Source organism: Ambystoma mexicanum, chromosome 2q (genome assembly GCF_040938575.1).
Source record: "Ambystoma mexicanum isolate Mex_15411 chromosome 2q, UKY_AmexF1_1, whole genome shotgun sequence".
Classification (NCBI taxonomy): domain Eukaryota; kingdom Metazoa; phylum Chordata; class Amphibia; order Caudata; family Ambystomatidae; genus Ambystoma; species Ambystoma mexicanum.
In genome coordinates this window covers 240,021,014-240,046,557 of record NC_090924.1, presented here as the reverse complement: position 1 = coordinate 240,046,557, position 25,544 = coordinate 240,021,014, and the positions used below count along the sequence as shown (strand labels likewise).

Below are 25,544 nucleotides of genomic sequence, written 5' to 3'. Positions count from 1 at the left end.
TTTTCATTATTTAGGTGGCTCACTCTGTAGATGTTATTATGGGTTGTGACTCTCTCAGAGCTTGTGGCATGACTTGGAAAGAGTAGATTACCCTCAGTGTCTAATGTAAAGGGATCGATTGAGAGTACAAACCCTAGGGCGAATATCTCCATCCTTGCCTGCCATAAGGCATTTCTTATATAATGAGATTGCAACCATATTCTTGCAATCAAATTGTCATTGCTCTGAACAAAATCGACTTGATCAATGTCCGCCAATGTTATTCCTTTCAGCGTACTGATCTCATCAAATATGGCTAGGATGCTCATTCTGTTCATTTTGTAGGCAGTGAAAGGAGGAGGGTGGCACTTGAGGATTAGGCGATGGAAGTTGGCACGTTTGTTATTGGCAATGTTAATTTTTATTTGTTTTATGCTCGTTCTTGGTGTCTGCGGGCCTCTTGGAGTAGAGCTGACCTTTTGGAGAGCAGAATTACATTTGGGGAACAATTTGGTCAGCTGTTTTGTTTCCACTGAAGGGACCTGAGTCACAGAATTCAACTGCGGTTGATTCCGGTCGAAATAATTTTGGACAGCTTTGGCAATTTGGTTTTCAAAAAGCTGGCCCGCGTGGGGCTGGTTGTCATAAACTGTGGACTTTGCGGTCCATTCGGCATGCATGGAAGCGTGACATTGTGAGGAGTGGGCTTCAGATTGTTGTATGCTCTCCCTTCTATTTACTATGAGCATGTTTGCCTGACCTACCACAGCTTGAGACACTCAAAGGTCAGCCACAGGTATGATTACTTCTCTTGTCACCTGTTCATGAGATACTGCATACAATGGAATTAAAGTATTGACTTCCTGATTGTAGTGCACCGCAGACGAGTGAAACACCTCTTTTGTGATGGCTGCAAGGGCTGCAGCGCCTAGGGAATCGACATTTGTTGTTAGTGTGCGTTTAGCCAGTAAACAAGGACCCTGACCTATCACAGGTGTTGAGGTGATTAGAGTACCTAAAGTATCACCATTTGTTGAAGGTATGGTTTTGACCAGTAGACTAGGATCCTGGCTTATCACAGGTACTAAAGATGGTTTACTTTCTGTATTCAGATATGTGCATTGAAAATCAATATATTTCTGAATGGAACCTTCAATTTGTTGCCGAATGTCTGTCAGCACAAGGCTGTTATTGCCTTCCTGACTTGGTAAAGGCACGCGTTTCTGGATTGTGTTAGATGTAGTGCAGCCTGCTTGAAAACCCATGGAGCCTGCCACAACCTTAGCTACTTCAACAGTGCTAACCAACGCCGCAGTTGGAGTCTCTACAAGGCTTATTTTTAAAGCGTCTGGAGTCTCAACAATGCTAGCTTTGGTGGCAACCGGAGTGTCACTGGAGATGGGTTTAAGATCAGCGATAGACAAAATAAGTTCATTCAATGGTTGATAGTCCTCAATTGTAACAGCGAGAACAGTCTTTCTTTCATTAACAGGCGGACCAGGCACTTTATGACAAGCATTTGTTTTTGATATCAGCACATTTTTCACTTGTGGAATAAGGCGTTTCAACAGTTTGAGATTGGCTCTAGAGCGCGAAGGGGGAAGCATTTGGTTCTTCGTTTTCTTTGTCAGTCCTAGATTCCCACTCCTACGGATCGTACCTGTTTTGGTTTGAAATAACCTATAAAGGTATCTTTTTGCTATTGTCTATCTGCCCTTCGGAGTCAACATGTAAATTCTGAGGTTGGTACATAGTTGTGCCGTCAGATATGTGACAGATCACAGAGGTGTCGGCTGACACAATTTGGGTGCAGGGACTAGTTACAGGTTGCGTTACGAGATCTATGACACACTTATTTGCATTTATGTTCATTATATCAACCGGCAAAGCCATATTCTTGTTATTGCTATCACCCCTCAATTTACCACAATCCCTGTGCTTGTCTGACTCATTTTCAATCAGAACTCTATTAGACATTTGTGCAAGCTCCCAGTAATCTTTCACATGATCCTTGTTATATTTAATTGAAGTGTTTTACTTAGATGATTCACGTCTCGTATTACCTTGTCATTCATCCAGCTCAGAATGAAATCAATCTGTTTTGCTTGTGCTGATAGTTTATAGTACAATGTTTCAAACAATTTCACTAAGGTGTTGATTGTCATATTCAAGGCCTGTATGGTTATATCATACACGTTAGAAGATGAGGGCCCCGAAGAGAATCGATTCAGATTAATTGGGTCGCTTGGGCCCCTTGATATTTGACCCATCGAAGGATGTGGCACAAATGGCAAATGGTCTGTTTTACTAGAATTGTCAAATAAACTTGGAGATGGATATAAGCTGTTGTCGTGAGCACTCATTGAAGATGAAGAAGCAATAATGGAGATGTCACCAATATATACACTGCAATGTTAAGAACATATGGCATGAGTAACAGCGGGTGTAGTAGTCAATACATTGGCACCACAAGTAGGTGCCGGCACTTCAGGACTGCCACCAGGGTTTGCCACTGGAATGTCTGCATGGAAGCTGTTTCCGACTGCTTCATTTCTGGCTTGCGGTTCGTCCAGGGGCACCACTTGTAAGTGACTGTCTTGGGAAACCTGGCAATGCTTCTACTTCCAATAGTTGTGTGTCAGTAATTGAAATACTGTTAGGCGCTGTTGCAGATAAATCATCAACTGGCGTTATACACGTCACAGTGGCAACTTGAGTCAAAGGAGGCCAAACACATAGGTTTGCAAAAGTCTTGTATGTCCCCAGCACATGTTTTTTTTTCTCCACCATCAGACACCGGGTCCACCATTTTGCGTTTCAAGGTGCTCGACAATGAGCGACAAAGTGGGGTGGACTTTAGGGTAAGAGACGTGCTAGATGTTCTCAAAGTAGGGGGCATGTTTATTTTAAGTGTGTAGATCTTAAAACACCATTTATTGTTCCAGCAACCCCTTGAAACAAAAAGCAAATACCATAAACATTGGAAGAAGGCAAATTGTTTGTACTTGTCCACGAAGTGGAATTACACTCGACTGCTCAAACAGACTTTCCCCACAGACACAGTCGAGTAGCGCACAAAGTGGTCAAGAAAAAGTTCCAGTCTTGCTCCCACACATACACAGCCATTTATTTTACTACAGTGTGAAGATGTATCCGACTGCTTCAAAAGGTCTTCGCCCACAGTCGCAGTCGAGCAATTTGTTGAATAATTAAACAGGAGCTCCACGTATGTATACCCGCAGGCGCAGCTGTATAAATTGCTGCGGTATGGGGAGTTGCTCGACTGCTCAAAGGGTCTTGCCCCGCAAGTCGAGTGATACACCAAGTAGATTTGTAAGGGTTCAACGTTCAGGCTCCACAACCTCAGAAAGGGGCGTGGCAGAGCGACGAGCAAGAGGCAACGTTGATTCACAGGATACGAGATTTAAGCTACCTTGCCAAAGGCGCTCACCTTTATTTGATGGTAGGTTCCAAAATGCGGGAATCTTTAGTAGATTTGAGAACGACAGCCACCTCTCAGCTCTCGCCCCGAGCCACCGGACACCAGACACACAGTGCTTCGCACACCGCACCGCGCTCTGCGCCTGCGCGGTGTGTATATAGTCTGGAAGCTGTGAGAATAGAAGAGGGACAAAATCCTTGCAGATATCTGGGCGAAAACAAATGCAGAATCCAACAGAATTAAGCAGCGACCTGTGTCAACAGCACCAGACACACACTGCTTCGCACACCGCAGCTACCACTAGATGTCGGCCTATGCACAGCATGTGATCTAAGCAGATTCCACAAGCCTCAGAAATATATCACTTGCATTTAATGCCTAAAGGCAGAGTGGCCCTTTGATGTTTCCGTTTTATTTTATTGCTTGTCATAGAAATGCCCAATGACGCATCACCTATTTGCAGCATAGAAAAATGGCCAAAATAGACAGGCTCACCTTTTGGTAAACTTTCTTTACCAGAAAAATATAGCACATCTGCATAGTCAGACGAGGACTTACTTCCAGCAGGTGTACCATTTTCCATAACCCCACATAGTTTAGATTGTGCTGGGTTGAGACACACACCCCTGTATTGGTTGGTGCTCAAATATATTGACACTCGAGGGGAGCTGTTCCCCCTCCCCCCCGTCCCCTAGCCCCCAAAACGCATTGTTTATCCCCAGGATATCCCAATGGATGGGAAAGGACAATCTGCAATATCAGGATAGGCAGTGATTAATGCAAAACGTCTATTTTTAAGTGATTTACCAGGCCCTGTTAGACTGAGGGTATCCACTGCCCTGTCCAGGAGTTCACAGATAATTCTGGGGGTGTAAAAACCATATTCCCCCAAAACAAATCCATCCTTCCCTCTTTTGGGACCTGCCTCATTATGTCAAGGGGGCAGAGCAGTAAATGGGGGCCCTCAAGGTCCCAAGCCACTGCCACTGCACAGGGGCGGCGTATTGAAGACATAAGTGACTTTGATCGCTGCAGAATCAATACTTACTGAATTTGCCTCTGTGGCATCAAATGCTGCACAAGTAAGGCACAGAAGGGGGAGATGTGCATCCGAGAAACAAGTTTCACCCAAGCCTCCTGTGCATTTAAAGTGCTTAACAGAAAGGTACCCAAGCGTGTAGTCTCATTTTCAAATGCGGGACAGTGGTAAAGTTGCAGCCCACTGGGCCTATAATGAAACTTGCCAACAAGGCATGGAGGATTGTATGAGAGGACAGTGCACATGTTTGGTCTTGCTAGAGGTTTTCAGTATCGTCCGCGAGGTGTGCTTTTAAAAATGAGAACTTGTGGGCTGTGTAGCTATTACTACCACTGACCTAGAACAGACAGACACAAAAGACACAGACATACCCTCACAAGATACCGGGTCTCTTCCAGTCCAAACATTGTGCAGAAACGTTCTCCGCTGAAACACTAGACTATTTAGATGGGCCAGAATCTCCTCTCCCATCCCTCAGCTGTCTCACTCCTCTCCATGTAACTATTTAGTTTGATAAACCTCAAAACTTGCTTGCTACAATTTATAAAGATGTTAGGTCACACCAGCAAAGATAAAGAGTGCTTCTTGCACTGGTTCGTGGGGACAGAGACCAGCTGGGCTAAAAGCCATAAACAAGATGGTGCACATGTGACATCTACAGCACAAAGCCATGCCCGCAGAGGGAGGCTAGCAATGTAGTTGTAATAAATGCTGTTGCCCAAATGTTTTCCATAGCCTATTCAAATGGGTCAGTCAGGAAGTATAATGGTTAAGTTTGGCTAACACAGCGATTCTGTAAGAAATAATTCAAAGAAAAACAGAGATCCACTTATGTGGCTTGATATGGAACACCATTTTGTATACTTTGTTTAAAAAAGTTTGTAACGATCTGCACATCATTCAAACAATTATTTCTAGGAATACTGATAGATCTTTTGTCCTTTGATGTGCACCAGTTATATTGTGCTGTTATTAACGCACTCATCTCAGAGATCTAGGATTGGTTCATGATGTAGGTCACAGGTTCCCAATTCCCGCAGGGAGGCCACATCCTACCAAGTAAGAAAGATTGTTATCATGATCAACAGACCCAGTGGAGAAAATATGATTAAGGGGTCCGAAGAGGGCAACCATCACTATTATCTATTCTAGGTAAAAAAAAATAAAAAAAAAATAAAAGACCATTACTGAGGTTTTGTCAATTATTCCTTCTCATATAACATGGTTTTCAAGTTTTTGTTCCAATAAAACCATATTCATGATATTGGTAACTAGTTATTTCAAATTTATAAACTTGAAAAGAACTCTAACTTTAAGAGCATAAGGGCCAATAGACCGCCATAGTCCAAGGAAATGGGCGGAATTAGCTGGAATGTTTTCTCTCCATACTCTGTGCTCTACATATTGCTTCACTTTCTTCCACTGACCTTTCCACCACCTCAGCTCATACATGTCTACTTGCCGCTCTTTGTGTACCATCCATGCAAACAGAGCGGTGACAAACAGAACCAGCTTTGACACACTCTTACCTGACGGTTACAAGATCCTCTCCGTGGCCAGGCCCAACCGTGTTGGGGGGGGGGGGTGGCCCTTATCTTCCCCGAGTGGATTCCTGCCACTGTTACTCCCACGCAGATCTACTCCTCTTTTGAATGTCTTGTCTGCCGACTCTCTCTCCTAGCCATTCCCTTACCGTGGCTATCATCTATCGGCCACCTGGTCAAATCTCCTCCTTCCTCTCCGAGTGGGCGGACCTCTCCTCCTCACTCCTGTCCTGTCCTCAACCACTCAACTCCTCCTTCTTGGAGACTTCAACATCCACCTGGATGCCTCCTGTCCCCCCTCTGGACTCTTTCGCGACCTCTGCGACTCTCTCTCACTTTCTATCCTCCCATCTGGGATGACTCATTCTGCAGGGCACACTCTGGATGCTCTGATTTCCTCTGACCTTCCACTCCTCTCTCTTGGAGTGATCACTTTCTCCTATCCTCCCACCTCACCCTCCCTACCCCACAGGCAAAGCCACAATCTTCACTGCCACCAACCTTCTCGGTCATCCGACCCATGAAGCGCGTGTCAGTTGAGGCTTTCGCTGCCACCTTCTCGCCCCCTCCTCTCCCTTCGGCTGACTCCCACCCTGACACAGCCCTCTCCACTCTCCACTCCGCTATATCTGATACTCTTGATATCCTTGCCCCCGTCATGAAAATCTGCCTGAAGCCCAAAGCCAAATGCAACTCCTGGTATGACTCGGATCTCGTCACCCTTAAACGCAAGTGCAGGGTGGCAGAGAGGAAATGGCGGGCTTCATGTTCATCCTCTGACAAACTGGCCTGTCACCTGCTCCAAAGGCAATACCGGCTCTATGTTCTCTCCAAGAAGAGAGCCCTCATCCAAGCTCGCATCTCTGCGGCATCTAACAATTCGGCCGAATTCTTTAAAATCGGCAAGGAGCTGGCCAACCCTGCTGCAATCTCTACCTCTCCTGTCCCCTCCCAGGCCCTCTGCACAGCACTGGCCTCTCACTTCATTTCAGAAACTCAGGACATCCTGTCCTCACTCTCCTCCTCTCACCTCCCCCCCTCTATTCCCTGCTCTCCCTCTGGCCCTTCTGCAGCCGCCCCTCCTCTCCCCTTCTCTGCCTTTCCTCTTTTTCCTGCTGACGAGGTTTCGAGACAAGCCCGATCTATGAAAGTGTCGTCAAAACAGGTCCACCCCTTTTCCTCCAAAACTATCAAGGACCACATTGACGCCTTGGCCCCTGCCCTTGCCGACTTCTGCAATCACTCTTTCGCCTCTGGAGTCTTCCCATCACCTCTCAAGCACTCCCTTGTGCACCCCCTTCTTAAGAAACCCTCTTCCGACCCCTCCTGCCCAGCTAACTATCGCCCAATCTCCATCACTCCCTTCCTGGGAAAGCTCCTGGAGAAACTGGCCATCTCCCAGCTAAATCTCCATGCTGAATCTGTTGGCAGTCTTCATGACCATCAGTCTGGCTTCAGAACTGCCAGAAGCACGGAAACTGCTATCCTGAACATCCGTGAGGACCTGCTCTCGAACCTTGACTCTAAAATTCCATGTGTTCTCATTCTGCTTGATCGCTCTTCTGCCTTTGATACTGTCAACCAAACCATCCTGCTCAACCGTCTCCGTGAAAACCTGGGTATCACTGGTCAGGCTCTGGCGTGGCTGACCTCTTTCCTCCACAATCGACCCTCCCAGGTCCAACTGGGGTCTTTCCTCTCTGACATCTTTTTCTCTACCTGTGGTGTCCCCCAGGGATCTAACCTCTCCCCCTGGCTATTCAACCAGTATCTGGCACTTCTCGCCCACTGCATCGCCGCTCTCTGCCCCAACTTTCAGTGCTATGCGGATGATACCCAGCTCATTTTCAGGCTACCCTTGGCCTCCTCTTCTCCTTCCCTCATCTCTGACTGTCTTTCTCCTACCCAGGACTGGTGTGCCACCAACGACCTCTGCCTTAATGCCAGTAAGACTGAGATTCTACTCACTGGCACACCCACTCCCTCCTTCCCTGCAGCTCTCTGGCCGGCCTCCCTTGGCCCTCATCCTGTTCCTACCTGCAAGGCAAAAAACCTCAGGGTCATCTTCGACTCCACACTCCTTCTCTCCTCACATATCAGACATCTCTAAGAAGTCACACTACCAGCTACACCTCCTCAGAGGTATCCTTCCTTTCCTCTCCTTCCCCCAGAAGCTGTCTCTAGAGCCCTGGTTCTCTCGAAGCTGGACTACTGTAACAGCCTCCATCTAAATCTGCCTGCCTCTACTCTCCGCCCTTTGCAACTCATCCAGAACAGGACTGCGAGACTTGTCCTTGGCCTCAAGCCCAGGGACCGTATCTCTCCAGGACTGAAATCACTACACTGGCTCCCAGTGATTGCGAGGATCAAGTTCAAAACCCTCTGCATTGTCCACAAGGCCTTCTGGGGCCTTAGGCCAAAATACCTTCAACTCTCTCTTCCTAAATATCTTCCTTCTCGAGCTCTTCTCTCATCCGCCTCCAACTCCCTAAGGGTCAGCCGTTTCTCCAAGCAACGAGTTGGTGGGAGATCTCTCTCCGCTGCAGGGGCCTCCCTCTGGAACAGCCTTCCTGCCTCTCTGAAACTTGAGGAGAACCATCTCCGGTTCCGGAAGCACCTCAAAACCTTCCTCTTCGCCTCCGCTTTCTCTCCCCCTCTCCCCTGCTAAAGTTACTGTAACTGCACTGAATCTGCAACTGGGTCACTCACCGTTCTCGGTCCTTGGCCCAGCCACTCTCCCCTGCACTGCCTCCCTGGCACCCCTGCACTACGGGACTGTGTCTGTATCCCTACAGCCCCCCTTCCCAGCACTTCTCTGCACTTAGTCGCACTTGCCACGAGCTGGCCCTTGTTATTTTCCTGTATGCTATTAACCCTGTACTGCACTCCCCTCTTCCTTCCCCTTGCACTTCTCCCTTTCCCCTCTACCCTTGCACTTGCGCGATCTGAATGACACCTGGCCTAGTAGGATCGTTGTCTGTCTCCCCTTGTTTCCCCCCCCCCCTGCCTCGTCGCGCCTTGAAACACTTGTGTATAGGCGCGTTACAAATGTCATATCATATCAAACTACACAAAAAGCTTTACTGCAGTAGGCATAGTGCCATCCCTTGGTGTTATACTGTAATAGTCTGTCCCTCTTACCCAACCAAGAACAAGCATGCGAGTCTTGAGAGACCAAAACACTGGGGATAGTTCTACAGAGAAAGGATGGGCCTGGGGATCCCACTTGGACGAAAAATGATATATTGTTGCGCATTCATATCAGACTACAATTAACGCCAAAAGGTTCCAGTAATACTTTCACGCATCATTTTTCATACCAGGACTAGCTTGATCCCAATGATCTTTGTAGGTTGGAGGCAGTATTGGGTGGGCTGGTCCCCTACCTATATATGTATATATGATCCTCATTGTAACAGCATAGATATAAAAATAAAACTACAGCAAAACATGTTCAGGTTAACTGCACATTGCGGAATATTTCTCCTACTTCAGTGCACGTCTCCAGCGTTTCAAACTGAACCCTTTTTGGCTCGCTTTCTTTTTCAGATGCTTTTTCATGTGTAGTCTTTAGATAGCCGGCTTCTTCAAAAATTGCTTTCAGCTTCTTTTTGTATCCCTGCCAAGAAAGAGTAAAACCATGAAAGTGCATTACCATTATTGCTCATTTAGCTGCCGTGACATTCACGAAATAGCTGTTCACCCTTCATAGGTTTAATATCAAAGAAAGTACAATTAAACATTGCAAGTTATGAATAGAGGTTTCTTTTGCCACACTCTGAATGAGCTATAGGCCTGCACAAAGACAGTTCAGTCTCTTTTATTCCCTTATTTACGAGTTTCTGTAAAAACATAAATGGCGATTAGTGGCATCCCTACCCACCTACCACATGTGCAATCACCCGCTAAAAGGAATGGTCCCATATGGTTGCCAGTCCGTTATGTTTGGTTTAGCTTTGTTTGGACAAACATTGACCATTCCCCACAAGCGCATTTTATTTCGCCAGTCAGGAGAACACAAATGAGCAATATGTCATAAGGGCATATTGTGGACACCAATTTATGACTTATATGTTGGTTATTAATGCTGGCAAGGGGTCCATGCTCCTGATGTCATATCCAACATGTACGAACCTGTACTGTAATAAGCTCATCAAAAACTGCCTGTTCTGCTTCATCCCATTTTCTCTGAAGAGCTTCAGTAAGTGTAGGATAAACTGTAATACAAAGGAAACAGCTCACATTAAAAGAACGCACAGGAAACTAAACGATACATTGAGGTAAGCTGTTGCAATGTTGCAGTGAAGACAAAGAGTCATCATTTTAATTCACAACAAAACATTTCTTTTAAACTCTGATGGGCATTCGTTTTACCAACCGCGCTGTAAGTGTGTTGTCGTCCTACCTAGCAGCGAATGAGGGTGGCAGACCAGAGGGGTCTCAAAAGTCAGAAAGTAAATACAAGTACTCGGCTCCGACACCTGCACCAATTTATTGCTTTTTCCACAAACAAGAAGAACCTAAAAGAGAGGGGGAAAACAGAACAATCTAAACAAACTGGTATAACCATGGAAGCATCATGCGTATAACAGGGCGGAACACATTTTTAAATATTAAAGTGGTAAGTACTTTTCATCAATGTACCTAAAGGGAGGCGCATAGAATAAAGGGGTCATTACTCGCCATAGTGGCTACTGTACTCCTAATCTATAGTCGCCTTTCCTCCAGACTAATGGGTTATCACTCCTGCACAGTAGATGGGATGGAGCCCTATGCAGAGCAAGAGCCAAGAAAATAAACAGGAACCGAGGTTCATGCAAAGCCACACCCACACCCACACCCGTAATTTTCAATGTATGCGACCCTGGCCCCAAATGTAAGCTCCTCCCAATATTTTACAAAGCACAAGAACAGCTTGCTAGAGAGATTGAGGGGCGGTGGGGGGGGGGCTACTTGGAGGAAACGGAACCTTGGATCAACAGTATAGTAGTCTCTATTGTGGGTAATATCTCCATACTCCTACGCCCCTCTTGTTTCCTCCATAGTAACAGGGCACTACGTGGCAACAGCATGCAGGGTGGAGGGATAGTATTACAGTCAGCATGCTCAGAGCTTGAACTGGCGCCTAAGCAAGCATGAAGAGCAGACAGCCATCCTCTGAGGGCACAGCCTTTGCAAAGCAACAGATCCTCTTTTAAGCATCAGAAAACGTGTGTGACAACACATGGAGGATGGGAGGCAACATACAGAGTGGCATCCTGTGATGCAAGCAACTATTCAGGGAACAAGAGTGTCTATTGATTCTTGAGAGGCAGGAGACTTCATTCCGTAGATTACAGTCAGGAAGAGGAACAAGATGACATGTTAATGCTCGCTGATTTCATATCAAGGCACTATGGAATGCACTCTCTCTGCATCAGGTAACAGGTTAGGAAAAAACAGAGGGAGGTTTACTACTTGGTTGATATGAAATACTGGCATCATTTTAATAAGAAACGGGATGGGTTCAAAGACTACATTTGTCGTGAAAAAACGTAAAGGGCTCGCCAGCAGTGAGAGCTTAGATCTTGCCGATGACTCATTCTAAAGTAACTGTATCCAGAAAGAAAACCTTCCATGACATTAGTCAGTCTTGGGTCAAACGCTGTTTGAACAAGTGGACTGAAAACTAAACTGTGCTTTTACAGGTGAAAGAGGTACTTCAGATGTCAAAATGTTGCTCAACTATTAAGGTCAAACTACTCTTGACCGAAATGGATAAGTCAAGGCATAAATTAGTTTGAAAAATCGATTAGAGTTTGCTTATTAAATATTTCTTGATTAGCAAACAAACATATTTGATTAGCAATTGTGTACCAGTATTATAATGTCACCAGAAGGTAGTTGTACCCAAGCAAAATGAGTAACAATTCAGCATTTTTGCCTACCGCGGAAGGTTAACTGCATGAATGGATGTAATTAAACATGACAGAAAAGATCTGAAAACAGTGTCCAGTGAAAGGCCCTGTGCTGGAGGAGAGTTAAACCATACCCCGTGTCCTGGCCATTTTAAAACTTGTTTAGCCCCCCAGCCCCTTCGTGCATCGTGGTCCCTTCGCTTCCTCTCGGTCCTAGATCCCAGCTCCCTGCCCGTCCCCCACCCCTGATAGGCTAGTTTCCATCATCAGCCTCGGTGGGCTGGTCTACGGCACCTACACTGGCATGCCATTTTAGGTCCCGGCGCTGTAGGAGAGTTAATCCATCCCCGACCCCCAGGGCCCTGTGTCTTGACCATTTTAAAACTTGTTTAGCCCCTTTGTGCACCATGGTCCCTTCGCTGCCTCACGGTCCCAGATCCCACCTCCCTGCCCACCCCCATCCCCCACCCCTGATAGGCTAGATGACTAGTCATAACTAACCTCCCCAGGGCAGCCCTCGCCCGGTAGCCCCTTCGGCTAACGGCCCCAAGGCAAAGGGCAGCTCCAACAGAGGCTGTGCCAGAAAGTGTCAGCAGGTGTCCGCAGGGGAAGCCAGCAACCATCAAAGTAAGCGTGGCATGGGTGGGGAGTAGAGCAATTACTCTACTCCAAAAAACCCTGCCACTCAACATCACCTTACCTCTGAATTGTGAATGTTCGCAAGGCCACACCCAATTAGAATTGTCAACATCAGCCTGTGTCGCATCTAGAGAAGATTGTGATTTTTCGCAATGCCACACCTAATTAGAATTTGGCCTGCATCACATCTAGACAGGATGTTAAATGTCGGCAAATGCCACACTTGGATAGAAGAACAAATATTATTAGTAACTTCAACCTAGAAATTGCTCCTGCTGCATTGGTTCATAAATCCACGCAAACCCACCAATCCCATAGCATTATGCTTGCTCACTACTCTACATCATCACACAATTAGAATGCAGCTATATCCCTGATAAATTCGGCCTAACTGTTCACATACAAACATTACCCCATGAAATACCTCATCACTCTAATAAAACGCAGCTCTCCCATGACAATCCGGCCTAGCTGCTCACCTAAGCGGCCTACAGGCCTAACACAGCCAGAACCCAACCAGGGTGTCCACCCACCAGACTGCACACATTCAACTGATAACTTCACCACAGCACCTAACCGCTAGGATGCAGCTACCATCTGGCAATTACATCAGCTGCACACATAGCTGGTGCACCCACACACCCTTCGACACCTTCTCCGTCTACTGACTTGGACTGCAGTCCCTAAGGGCGTTCAACCTACCGGCGCTTTGAGATCATACCAATGATGTATAGAGTGCTATATAAATGCCAAATAACAAAACATATGTTGTATGCTTGCTCAACATTTGCTGTCTAATGAGAAGTTCAGAAGTTTTCATAAATCAAAAAATGCCCAATGTTAAAGTCTGAGGTCAAGTACGTAGTGTGGTGTTGCGGCAGGCAGAGTAATTGTGGCCCTTGCCGGTCATTGATATAAACTGTTTTCAATTGTGACCGGGCCAACTCTGTGGGGGGTGGGGAGCACTCCCCAAACCCCATCCATGCCTGGATGCACACAAGCCCCCTCCCCACTCCTCCTTACCGGCAGAGACAGCGGCTTCTGAACCGCCAATCATGCAGGCCCCCTCCCCACCGGCAGAGACGGCGGCCTCCGAACCGCCGATGAAGCAGCCAACCCGGGGAAACAGGATCAGAGGGACACCGGACAGCATGTAACGTCAGCAAGACACCAGCAAAGGACGTCGGAAGGGATGCGCAGCACCAAAAGGGTGCCGCACTAATCCCCAAAACCTTGCAGCAAAGGAGCGTGGCTCCAGCTGATAGATGTCAGCTGGAGCCTGCGAAGGGAGCCACCACTAACCGACTAGGGATTTCCTCTTTGAAATAAAGTCCCCATGAAGGCCTTAACCCCTAGTCCACCAGGGATAGTGTTTTTATTAATTTCAAAAGGGCCTGCAGGCCTTAAGAAGTTCCAGCTTCCCGGGACCCCAGCAAGGCACATGTTGGAAAAGGGGCGGGGCTTACTAGCTTTTTTAAGCCGTCTTTATGGCCTTCCCCTGTCACACCCCCTGGAGGCAGGTAAGTGATTGGACAGGGTAAGTAGCCAATTCTGGGATTGGCTGAGGTATTTAAGTAAGGCTTTGCGATTGTTTTAGAGTGAGGACAGGAGGAGGACGACATCCGAGAAACCAGTGGAGGCGAAAGCCTTTGGAGTTAGGAGGCTATTGTTGGGGGGGTCTGTGGAGTGTTTGTGTGAGAGAAAAGAGTGCGAGTGTTAGAGGTAGAGTAGAAGTATTGGCAGAGCTTATGAGTAGTGGCAGAGGTAGTAGTAGTTGGGAGTAAAGGTAGTAGGTGGTGGGAGTAGAGTGGGAAGAATAAGTGGTAGAGGGGGGAGCAGGGCCCCGATCCCTGGGGGAGCAGGGCACCATATTCCTGAGTGTCTCTGAAAAGTAAAGGTAGTAGAGAGATAGTGATAGTAGTGGAGTAGGAACAACAGAGGAGGCAGAGACGCAAGAGCGACAGTAAGTGGTAGAAAAGTAGTGGCTATTGGCATTAGGTGAGAACGAGACAAAATCCCAAGAGGCAGGGAAGTAGAGTGAGAGGAAGGATAGAAAAGGAACCAATAGAGGTAGAGGGACAGTTGGAGGTACCAATGGTAGTAAGGAAAAGAAGGGGGAAAAGAAATAGGATTGAAGGTGGAGGTGGAAAGGCAGAGTGAGAGATGTTGGGAGAGGCTGTGAAAGGTGGGAGTGTGACACGGAGTGAAAGAAGGCACCATTTCCAATTCCCGGAGAGACTAAACAATAATAGGAGAGGGAAGTTTGAAGTTTCCTAGGGAGACAGATAACCAGCGTTTTAGTGCAAACAAATAGTGTGGAGAAGAAGACAGACAGATCTGTGTTACCGATCGGAGATCTAATAACCACCCGATAGGGATGTCTGGGCTAGGGAGGTGGGATCCCAGCCCATGGAAGTAGAGAGGAAAGGGCCAGCCCTAGCGCAAAATATCCCCAGTCCATTAGGTTCCAGAAAGAACCAGCCATTCGGACCAGCACAAGTCTTAATGCACATTTGTTACACACTCAAAACGAAACTTACCTTCCTACTCCTTAATAGTAGCATACTATGATCAAGAATGTTTTAGTACTTAGCGCAATTGTGAGGGGTCTCCAACTCTTCTCCCATTTGCTCAATCTAGGACAGCGGGTCACTGTCCTAAGAAACACCAGCACAAGCAGCAGGGTACGCTCAAGAATACCGACCCGGCGCAGTAGTTCCACAACTCTAGTGCCCACAACAATTAAAATAGCTAGTTGTGCTACATAAATGTCAATTTAATTAGCAAACCTACAGCATAACACAGCAAATTGCTATACGATACTGCTTATGTTATGTACGTGCATTATAATCACACCTTAATGCCAGATTCAGCTAAATGCGAGATAAAATAATCAGGCATCATTTAGAGATGCTTTCACAGGATTTATTCTCCCGTCGAGGGACCAGTTGAAAAACCTCACCTAACCTTTGGTACTGCAAATGAGTTGAGGTTTTCCTGGTAACTTTATTGAGACAAAGGTTCTTTACCGAAAGACCCTGTTGACCATAAACTAGGTTTTAAAGAAAAAGAAAATGGGTGTTATTATCTCCTTTGCTGGGCCCAAGTATTCTGTTGGGCATGGTTCTCCAGCATCTTTACCTCAGGTCTGGGGCATAACACTTAATGTCCTCTAAACTTCTAAAGCAAATGTACCAAGCCTGATTAAGAGGAGTGCACAATCACCCCTGTATTTAGTGAATCTAGTTTCAATCACCATCTCATTAACAGTGTGTATGACAAGCCGTTCAACGCCATCTGTATGGGTCCAGAAGTAGGAGACTGACACACAGGTAGCAAAACTTTGGTCCTAGACTTTTATTTAAACCAAAATGAAAAGGAAAACCCAACCTATCCCCATTTCCAAGAGGGGTTTCCCTGCCTCAAACAAACTAAGGATTATGTCAGGAGGTTGTGTCAAAAGCAAATAGTCCGCTGTTGTGTCGAAAACGTATCTCCTTCCCTTTCAGTACAAATCAACTAAGGAAACAAGGGTTGATCTTCTTGGCAAAGCTCCAAAGTTAATTTGTAGGAAAGGAGAAGGGGTTCTCTTCTAAGCAACAACTTAAAAGGCTCAACAAAAGGGTTCCATGGAATGACTCTCTGCCAAGGCACATAGAAAATAAATTCTCGTAACTTTGCAATAGGTGGGGTTGGGAGGTATTCCCTTTAATCTTCCTCAGGTTTCTCTCAAAGCCAAGAGAATGACTCCCTTCCCTTGGACTCTTTTAGGCTTTTCACAATGTTCATAAGACTGTGGTAAAGGTAATATTTTCCATTCCCTTGTTTTCGCACTTGGGTTCACAGTCATCCTGACTCTTTGTTGCCAGGTGCTGTGACTATGAAGATCAATAAAGATGCACTTGGCTGTGGGTGGGGGTCTCAGGCTCACTTTCTCTTGTCCATGTACAGTCCACCTGATATACTCTGCTGGCAGGCACTGAGGAATGTAGAGGATGCTTTTATGGGTGCAGGTCTCAGACACGCACACACTGTCTACCTGGTATACTCTTCTGGCAGGTACTGCGACTATGAGGATCGATGAAGATCCTGTCATGGGTGCGGGTGCCAGACTCGCACTTTCTTCTATACCAGGGTCCCAGGCCCTATATTCACAGTATTGTTGGTTTCCCCAGCCTCTAAATTACTTGGTGGAAGCCCCAGCGCCTTCCCCGCATATCTTCTCTCCTGGTCTGCGGTGGTCTTGGTGGGGCTCACGTGAGCTTTGCCCGGTCTGTGGCGGCTCCCCAGCACAGATCTTCCTGGTGGTGGTCAGTCATAATATCGAAAACAAAATGTCGAAAAATAAAAAGTCAATTTTTTTTTTATTTACGTTTATTTATTGGCTCTAGTATATAAAAAAAAAAAAGGTAAAAACAAAAAATAAATAAAAAAAAAGGGGGTTTGCGGGTGGAACCCCCCCATTTTGAATACAAAACGTATTAAAAAAGAAATTCGACTTTTTATTTTTCAATGTTTTTTTTCCTCGAAATTATGACTTTCGACTTTTTTGATTTCGATGTTATAACTATGAACCCTTCCTGGTAACAGTTCTGCTACCCAGGATCCTTGGTTGCCTGGAGCCTGTTCTTCCACCAGCTTGCTGTCCCCTCTTATCACCAGGGCCCAACTCCAGAGCTTTTGGGGTTCTTCGCTGGAGTCGTGGGCTTTTCCCTCACACACACAGAACCAGCCCTTGAGGGTCCTCCAAGGTCTGCCTCCTTTGCCAAGTGCTTCCTCCCTTTTTATCTCACTAATATAAATGGCTACATCAGAATGTCTAGTCCGCTACTACCTAGTACTCTGTGCTTGTTCCTCATCACAATATTAATTGGGCCAATTTCCCAGGAGTCAGAGCTCGTCCACGTCTTGGTGTTGTAAAAGGGGACACTACTTGGTTAGTCCCGCTTCTTTCTTGTCTCAGTACTTCTTATTTAAAAGGCATAAGAAAAACATATAGGAACAGTAGGAATGGTACTGTGTGGGTTGGTGAGGAAGGTGGACTAGGGTAAGTTGGTTTATGGAGATACCATGTTCTACCCAAGTCATCACCAATCCCATAGGGGGCTTCCCTCCCCATTGAGATCCATCCACTGAGTACCACCCCCAAGTAGCATATTGTGTAGCGGCCTCACCTCCCGGGCCTCCTGGGAAGGGGCTGCCCTTTGGGAGTTAGTGTCCACATCCGGGGATTCATCAGACATCATATTCAGAAAAATAGTCAATTAAGTTAATTCTCTTTTATGGCTGTGCCAACCTGTGTTACGCTCACAAGAGCTTCTTTAGGGTAACCATAATGCAGGTTATGAATACTAAATATGACAACATGTTTACATTTCCATTATCAAGACATATTTTTTATCACATTGAGGACAAAAGTACCTTTCAATAAATTGGAGGTGCAGTTTCCTCCATACATGCCCCAAAAACATGCAAAATAATTGCTTCTTGGGTGCTCCAACCAAAACACAATATCCATATCCTCACATCTGTGGCTATACCAATCTCCCCATAGTGCCAGCTAATGTATTTAGAAACTCAACAGTCATCTGAAATATTCACAAATCCAGGAATGCAATTTCTAGATGAACTTGGTTTTCACTAACCTTTCCAAAGCTTCATATTTTAGACCAAAATCTAAGTATGTTCCAATTCCAACTTCACAAAACTGTATCAACATCTTTTCTGAGGTGGTTAGGAAAGAGCCTTAGAGAAGGCTGTATGCTATAATAAAAGTAAAATATAAATACAATGTCACTTATTAAGAGAAAGTGGAATTAATGAGACTGAGCAAAGACGCATGTATTACCATCAAACCAGCAGATAAGGGTGGCAACATAGTGATTCGGAATACTGCAGACTATGTCAAAATGTATAATGATGATGTTCTTGTGTGATATTTCAAAAAAGGTAGCAGGCGCTCCTCTCCAGAAAGTACATGGCATGATAACCTGTTCTGAGATGAGATTTTGCAGCACACGCTTTTTGCTCACTGTACCTTTCACGGATGTGAAATATCCATTTGCATATCAGTCTTTGTCCCGCCCACATGGGCAGTCCAGCACCGAAATGCTATGGCAATTCCTCTCTGAATACCAACAGCAACCCCATACACTTGTTTCAGCCTTGTTGGGCCTCATCAGTGAGGTGAAGCTGTGCCTCTCTGAGCACAGTGATCAGGGAGTCCACGACTGGTTGACCCCAGGTAACTCAGGGTGACCAACCCCAAGTTCCTTGCAAATATTTCAAAAAAGGTAGCAGGCGCTCCTCTCCAGAAAGAACATGGCATGATAACCTGTTCTGAGATGAGAGATTGCAGCACATGCTTTTTGCGCACTGTACCTTTCACAGATGGTTCCTGTCTGATATTTGCAATTGCCACTGGATGCTAGCATTACAATAGTGAGAAAGAGCGAGGACACAAATAAATGGCACAAAAGGTGACTTGACAGAAAAAGGAAAATACTTTTTCCATACCAAACACCCTACTATGCCAACATTATATTTTTTGCCCAAGATCCACAAACAATTTAGTGGACTACCACCAGTAAGACCTCAGTACAAGTTGGACTACCAAATCGATATCGGAATACACAGATGCCCAACTTAATCAATATGTGCTTATACTGAACTCATACATTAGTGATAAAGTGGATATAGTAAAAAAAATGTAAGGACATTGAATGACGACAAAACTATTATGTATTAGACTATAATGTCAAATCACTGTACACATCATCAATTCAATATCAGTTAGCCCTTGACACACTGGATTTCTTTGTCAAAGAAAAATCTGTATCATACCTCTTAATTTTTTATATGCTCAAAGATGTTGCACTTCCCACTGAAGAACAAGGTTTTTAATTTTCAACAATCAATAACAACCAACTATGGGCATTGCAATTCGAACGCAATACTCTACATTGCTGGCCAATTTATGTGTGTGGGCGAATTTGAGATTAAATATGCCCGGGCTACCACAACAGCTAAATTGGAAGAAAACATACTAATTTGGTTGAGATACCATGATGACAATTTTGTTATCTGAACAGGCACACCAGAAGATTTAGATCAGTTTACTAAAAGTGTAAACAAGATTGAACCAATTGTACTCTTGAGTCCTTTTAAATGACATTTTTTAGATTTATGTATCTATGTTAAATATAAATTAGAAAATAGAGGGGGGGAAAAAGTATTCTTTGCTACGCGCAAGCAGTAACCACAAACATAGCACAAATAGGAACATTTCTGAGGAAGAAATAATATGTGCCAAAAGAAACTGTAAATTAATTGGAAGCAGAGATTACCATCATTAGCAGGAGGTTAATAGACAGGGTGTATAAGGACCATAATGTTTGTTCTTTGTATATAAAACAGCAGCTAGACATTCTGTAAGCCACATTTACCATGGATCTTCCACAATGTGCCCTTACTGCCTCTACGACCAAGAGACTATACCACAATTCTTGCTTCTATGTCCCTTATGTGTCATCAGACTTATCAATTTAGGATCTTTTCATTAACTATGGTATTAGTGACTTGCGAGCGGTAGAATGGCTTTGTAAATGCACAACAAATGAATATGTTGTTTTCAAGGTGGCAACTTTTAAAGAAGGGCATGGCGTAAAAGATTCTCTATACGCCAAACTGTTGGGCGTTAATTATGTATCTTCAGGTTGTAAATTATAACTCTTTAAATTCTTAGGGCATGTAAGCCTTTATTGTGCTGTGTTTATATTAAGTACGAATCAGGGTTCGAAATTGCCAGGTGCTATTTAGCTCCTGGTATTAACCAAGGTGAACCTGGTTAGCTTGAAACCAACAGCTACCAGAATCTACTTTCGTCTCCCGCAGAAATGTAAACCATGGAAACAGAACTGTGTGATATTAACTGTGTAGGTTTGGGAATGTGCATAAAAGGGAATAAAAGGGAACACCTAATGGACATTTAGAGCATATTGCATAATACATAATGGACATAAAGTGGACTGTGCATCTTGCGCACATTTGCTGCACACTATGTACCATCTCCTGCCTAACTGGCAATGCCCAATACCCAAGAGCTCCTTTTTGCTCCTGGTCAACAAATCCTAATTTCAGTCCCTGATTAATGATACTTTTTTTTTGTAAGAGAGAGAGCGAGAGGTTACCATTTGTGAAGGAAAAGGAGGTGGTGACAAAGCATCTGCTTTGGTGTTTAGATCGTCTTGGCGGGTTGGCTGCTACTGCAAAGATGTGTAGAATAGCCCAGTACCATAACAGGAATATCAAGATACAGAGTTGTTTGGATTAAGTGCACAGTTTGTTCAAATAAAGTGGTGCCGTCTATAAAGAATTGCATTCTGGATCCTTTCAATGGGCTGTAAGGAAGATATCCTTCAGTTCTAGAAAATGTATATTTTATGTTACACCATGTTTAGTGACAAATCGGTGAGAACACATGTGGGATAAAACTTTCAAGTATTCCAAACCTGCCGTATTCAGTAAAAAAGCAACATGTAACCAATAGCCACGCTTGTTCACAGCCTTTAGATCGGTCTACCCAAATGACAGCAGTCTAGTAGAGTATCCCAAATTCAACCAATTATTTGATGCAGCTGTTAAAAAAGGAGGCCAGAGACCAACATTGTTCAGCCAATCCCTGTAAAATATGAGCAATACTTTCTATAGCTACCATGTGCTACACTTTCGCTAGCCACACCATTTTTGGTGTCTACGGTTTGATCCAGAGCCCCATGTATTAATATAAATGTAACCTTTCAATGTAGATGTGTCATATTTTCTGAGTCTTCTTCGCTGCCCGTAATCCCTGGTAACATGAAAAGTAGCCCATTGGATAGCCCACTGTCACAACTAATTTCCAGCGAAAGCCCCAGATATATATGATATGATAATGGCATTTGTAACAAACCTATACACAAGTGTTTTAAAATCTGGACAAGACTACCAAGGCTGCCCCTCCAACAATCACTGGAATTGCCAGGGTACATTTTCCTGAGCATCTCAGGGAAACAAATTAGAAATAGCATCTGACACCCTACCAATCCTCTTCTGAATCAATAACCAATAATTATTTCATATACTCCTCCCAGTTTAACATGCGTTATTCTTTATGTCCTGGTCTGGAGATTGTATGTTATGCAGAAATGAGACCCTTGGAAAGTTGTGTACCTTGCAAAGTCTCTTCCAGACCAGTGGGAATTCTATTAGTCCTATACCAGATTCCAGGGTGCAAGAGTGCCCTAAAACCATTAAAAGCACCTTTCTGAAACAAATTCCTCAAATACATGGAAACTGCATCACTCCATTTTGAAAACGGCCCAGTCATTTGTACCGGGGGTAAGATTGGCGTTATCAAAGAGGGGCGGGGGGAGATGAACAGTAAGTGAAATAGTATGACTACCAGGATTATAGAAACAAGGCCAAACACACTGTGAAATCTGTTATTGGATAACTGATAACCACTTGCCTGATTGGAGCCCGAGAGCCAGGCAGCTCCCACACATACAACCACATTATCCCTTACGCCTCGAAGAGACAGGGCTTCTAAACTCCCAAAATACTTGCAATTGATAAGTTTGAAAATAAATGTTTTATCCTGGCACTCCACACCAACCTTTGCCTTTAGTTTGAGAAGTATCATGCAATTAACTTGGTGCTTTCCATTGGACCAAATAAATCTAGGCATCATCCAGTGGTGTTTCAAGAACTCAACCATGTAAAGTAGGTAAAGGCTGTGCCTGCAAAAGAGGTAGCCAACTCAGTATTATGATAATTATTATGACAATCCTGCCCAGTGTGCCAAGGCCTCCTGCCTGACCCTTACAAAAGGACAAGGATTGGCAGCATAGGCACCGCCCGAAGCAGTGGCTGGTGGTGTTCGGGGAAGGATCACCTGGCCTACTCCACTGTTAGGGAGTTTTTCCCACAGATCTCTACGAGATGTGAAGAGGACTATCCTTACTGGGGGGATAGTGTCTCCACCAGTTTAGATCAAAACTCTCTCAATGGGTAATGGAAAAGAGGAATCGGTCTACAATCTTAGGAGGGAATGGGCTGATAACACAATTAGTTATTTAGTATTATATTAGCATAAAAAGACACCGTCAGTAAGTACTGTAAAATATATAAGCAAAGCAAGTACATAGAAAAAAACACAGTGAACGGTTAATACATAAATTCCACTTCACTCTAAGAAACCCACTATGGTGACAACCGTAATAAGGTAGTACTTGGCCTATATGAATCCTAGAAAGGAGAGGGAAAATAGGTTAGGAAAATCTAAGAAAGAAGCCCATAAGAGTGGCATACAAAACAAAGAAAAATTAGTGAAACAGTATTGGGCCGAGTAGGTTCCAGTTCACTCCTAGAAAACAAAAGCAATATAAGCACCCTTAGCAGTTGCGGCAGCCAATCCGGTTGCTCCAAACCTGGGCTGAATCTACTGACCCAAGCCTGGGTTAAGAGCTACCCAAGTGGTTGCCGGAGCTGTAGCTGATCTTTTCCCGCCTCCACTGCCCCTGCATCCAAATCCATCCCCGAGCCCCACCCCCCCCAAACCAAAACACCTTACCTTCCACTTAAGGGCTCCTCTGCCCGGGTCGCACGGCTTCCTCTTGAAGCCATGGAACTGCAAGAGGGGTTCTGAGAGGAGCCCTGCCTTCCATTTCCATGGTAACCCTGCCGGACTCTTCCCCTCCAGCTGCTGCTAACGAAGCAACACAGGCTTTTTTTCTATTGCAATTAGCACCTCAAGGATTTGCATCGGAGTGCTAATAGCAATAATCCCACGTTCCTCTGGCTTCACCGGCCCAGTAACGGCAGCAGGGCCTGGCATTAAGGCCCTCGCTTTGCTTGGGCCCCAAGCTGTAAACGGCCGGTGAAGCCCCGCAGGATTATTGCTATAGTAGTTACTTTAACACCACTAGTTCCAATGGCACAGAGTTAATTTATTATATTGAAATCTACAATAATAAACCAGTACCTTCTGTGATAAGCATCTCCTTGAACCTCACAACTGCTTATAATTTCAGGGTTTTATTGTAAAGAGAATATGAATATATTACACCTTCTTACTAGCACAGGGCATAGTAAAGGTTAAGATGAAGTCTCTATGGTGTTCAGACTTTTCTCAATAGCTTTCAAACCCTTGCATGGAAAACAACAAATTTCACAGTAATATTTCGAGGCAGAATTGTAAGTTATCTCCTTCATAGTTTAATAAAATGTTTTCCTCATTTTCAACATGTTTTAACAAGGGGATTTTCCCATTGGAATTTTGTTTTCTTTTCAGCCCAAATATCTCACAATTGTCCAGTTGGAATTTTCCAATTTTTGGCATCGCCTAGATTTCATCAGTAATCGTGCACTGAAAATCCAGAGAGCGTATGAGTTTTACAGTTCCTACATAACATCTCCTAAAAACTGACAAAGGCAGATGATGGAATAAATGTACACTTTTCATATGAACAGTACACTGATCGGATCAGTTTTACAGTTCCTACATTACACAATAGCTCCTGAAAACTCACAAAGGCAAGTCACAGCTGGTTTTGATGTAATTTTTAAAGGTGATGGAATAAATGTACACTATTATCAGGATCTGAACACAAAGCATGCAAGATTTAGAATTCATACATTGCACAATTAGCAGCAGTCCAGTGCTTACCTGAAGCTCAACCCCTACAAGGCCGAATTCCTACTGCTGACCACCACCAAACACCCGGATATCCAGACCTGGCTCTCTGCTATGCACCTCGAGGGCTTCACACCCTAGCTGCCCACCTTCACCAAGTCCCTTGATTTTGACATTGATAGACACCTCTCCTTCAAACAGCACATAGCACGGAAGACAAAATGCTTGCTACCAACTTTCTCTCCTGTGGAAAATCAAGCCCTTCATTTCAGATCTGCTGTCCAAGCCTTGAACCATTCCCACCTGGATGGTGGCAATGCCCTTTTGAAACGGCTTCTGACGACTACTCTGGCTCCCTTGAGATGTGTCCAGCATGGTCCAGCATGCAGCAGCACGGCTCGAAGGACTCCGCACATTCAACCACATTACCCTGACCCTCATTGAACGGTACTGGCTCACGTTGTAAGCTCATATCATCGTCAGATCCTTCTGCCTCATCTACAAGGCAGTCACCCTGAAGTCCTCTATCTACCTCACTGAGAAACTAGCATCTCTGGAGTCCTACGATCCACCAGAAGTAAGGATATGTGCAGACTTGAATTCCACCGGTGAAGGAAGGAAAAGGACAGGACACAGGCCTTCTCAGTCTTCGCCCCATGACTCTGGAATCTCCTCCCCATCAACATCTGACTCGCCTCCTTGCTTCTACAGTTAAAAAAAAAACTGAAGACCCTCCTCTTCAAGGAATGGCTCCTCCCTATGACTCTGGAATCTCCTCCCCATCAACATCTGACTCGCCTCCTTGCTTCTACAGTTAAAAAAAAAACGGAAGACCCTCCTCTTCAAGGAATGGCTCCTCCCTAACACCCGGGTCCTGTGATGAATCAAAAAGGTATTCGTCCCTTCTCCCCCTTTGAGGCTAAGGAGAGGAGCCCATTATGCAAGACCCTCCTTAGGGGTTTGGTTAAGTGGGACCTCACTGGGAGAGTCCCTCTTGAGGGACAAGGACTCACGTTCCGGAGAGGAACTCCCTAAGCCACACAACATAGTAGCATAGATGGGACTATCTGCTACGAAACTAATGTAACATCTGCATATTCGGCTGAAGTTAATGCTTGAACCAACCAGCCCATACAAAGGAAGCTGAATGTCTCTTTAAGAGAAGATGCATACTTAACTGGGATGAGTGGAGGAACAAGGAGAAGCAGAGAGTATCCTACGCAGGGGAAGCCCCCTGATGTGAGCACGCACTGGAGAAGCGTACCGGAGATGAGCCGGGAAGCCTGCAACTTTCTAAGAGCTGCAGAACACCAGAGGTGCATTTCCGTTG

General features: G+C 45.0%; 1 protein-coding gene across 1 annotated transcript in view; it reads right to left on the bottom strand.

Moving 5' to 3' along the window:
• GNPTG (N-acetylglucosamine-1-phosphate transferase subunit gamma) overlaps nucleotides 1-25,544 on the bottom strand; it is a 243,797-nt gene that overhangs the window by 124,950 nt on the left and 93,303 nt on the right. The window contains exons 7-9 of the mRNA XM_069647204.1: nucleotides 10,410-10,524; nucleotides 10,139-10,221; nucleotides 9,495-9,623 (exon numbers count right to left, since the gene is read on the bottom strand). Coding sequence (XP_069503305.1) covers nucleotides 9,495-9,623; nucleotides 10,139-10,221; nucleotides 10,410-10,524 — 327 coding nt within the window. The remainder of the gene's footprint in view (nucleotides 1-9,494; nucleotides 9,624-10,138; nucleotides 10,222-10,409; nucleotides 10,525-25,544) is intronic.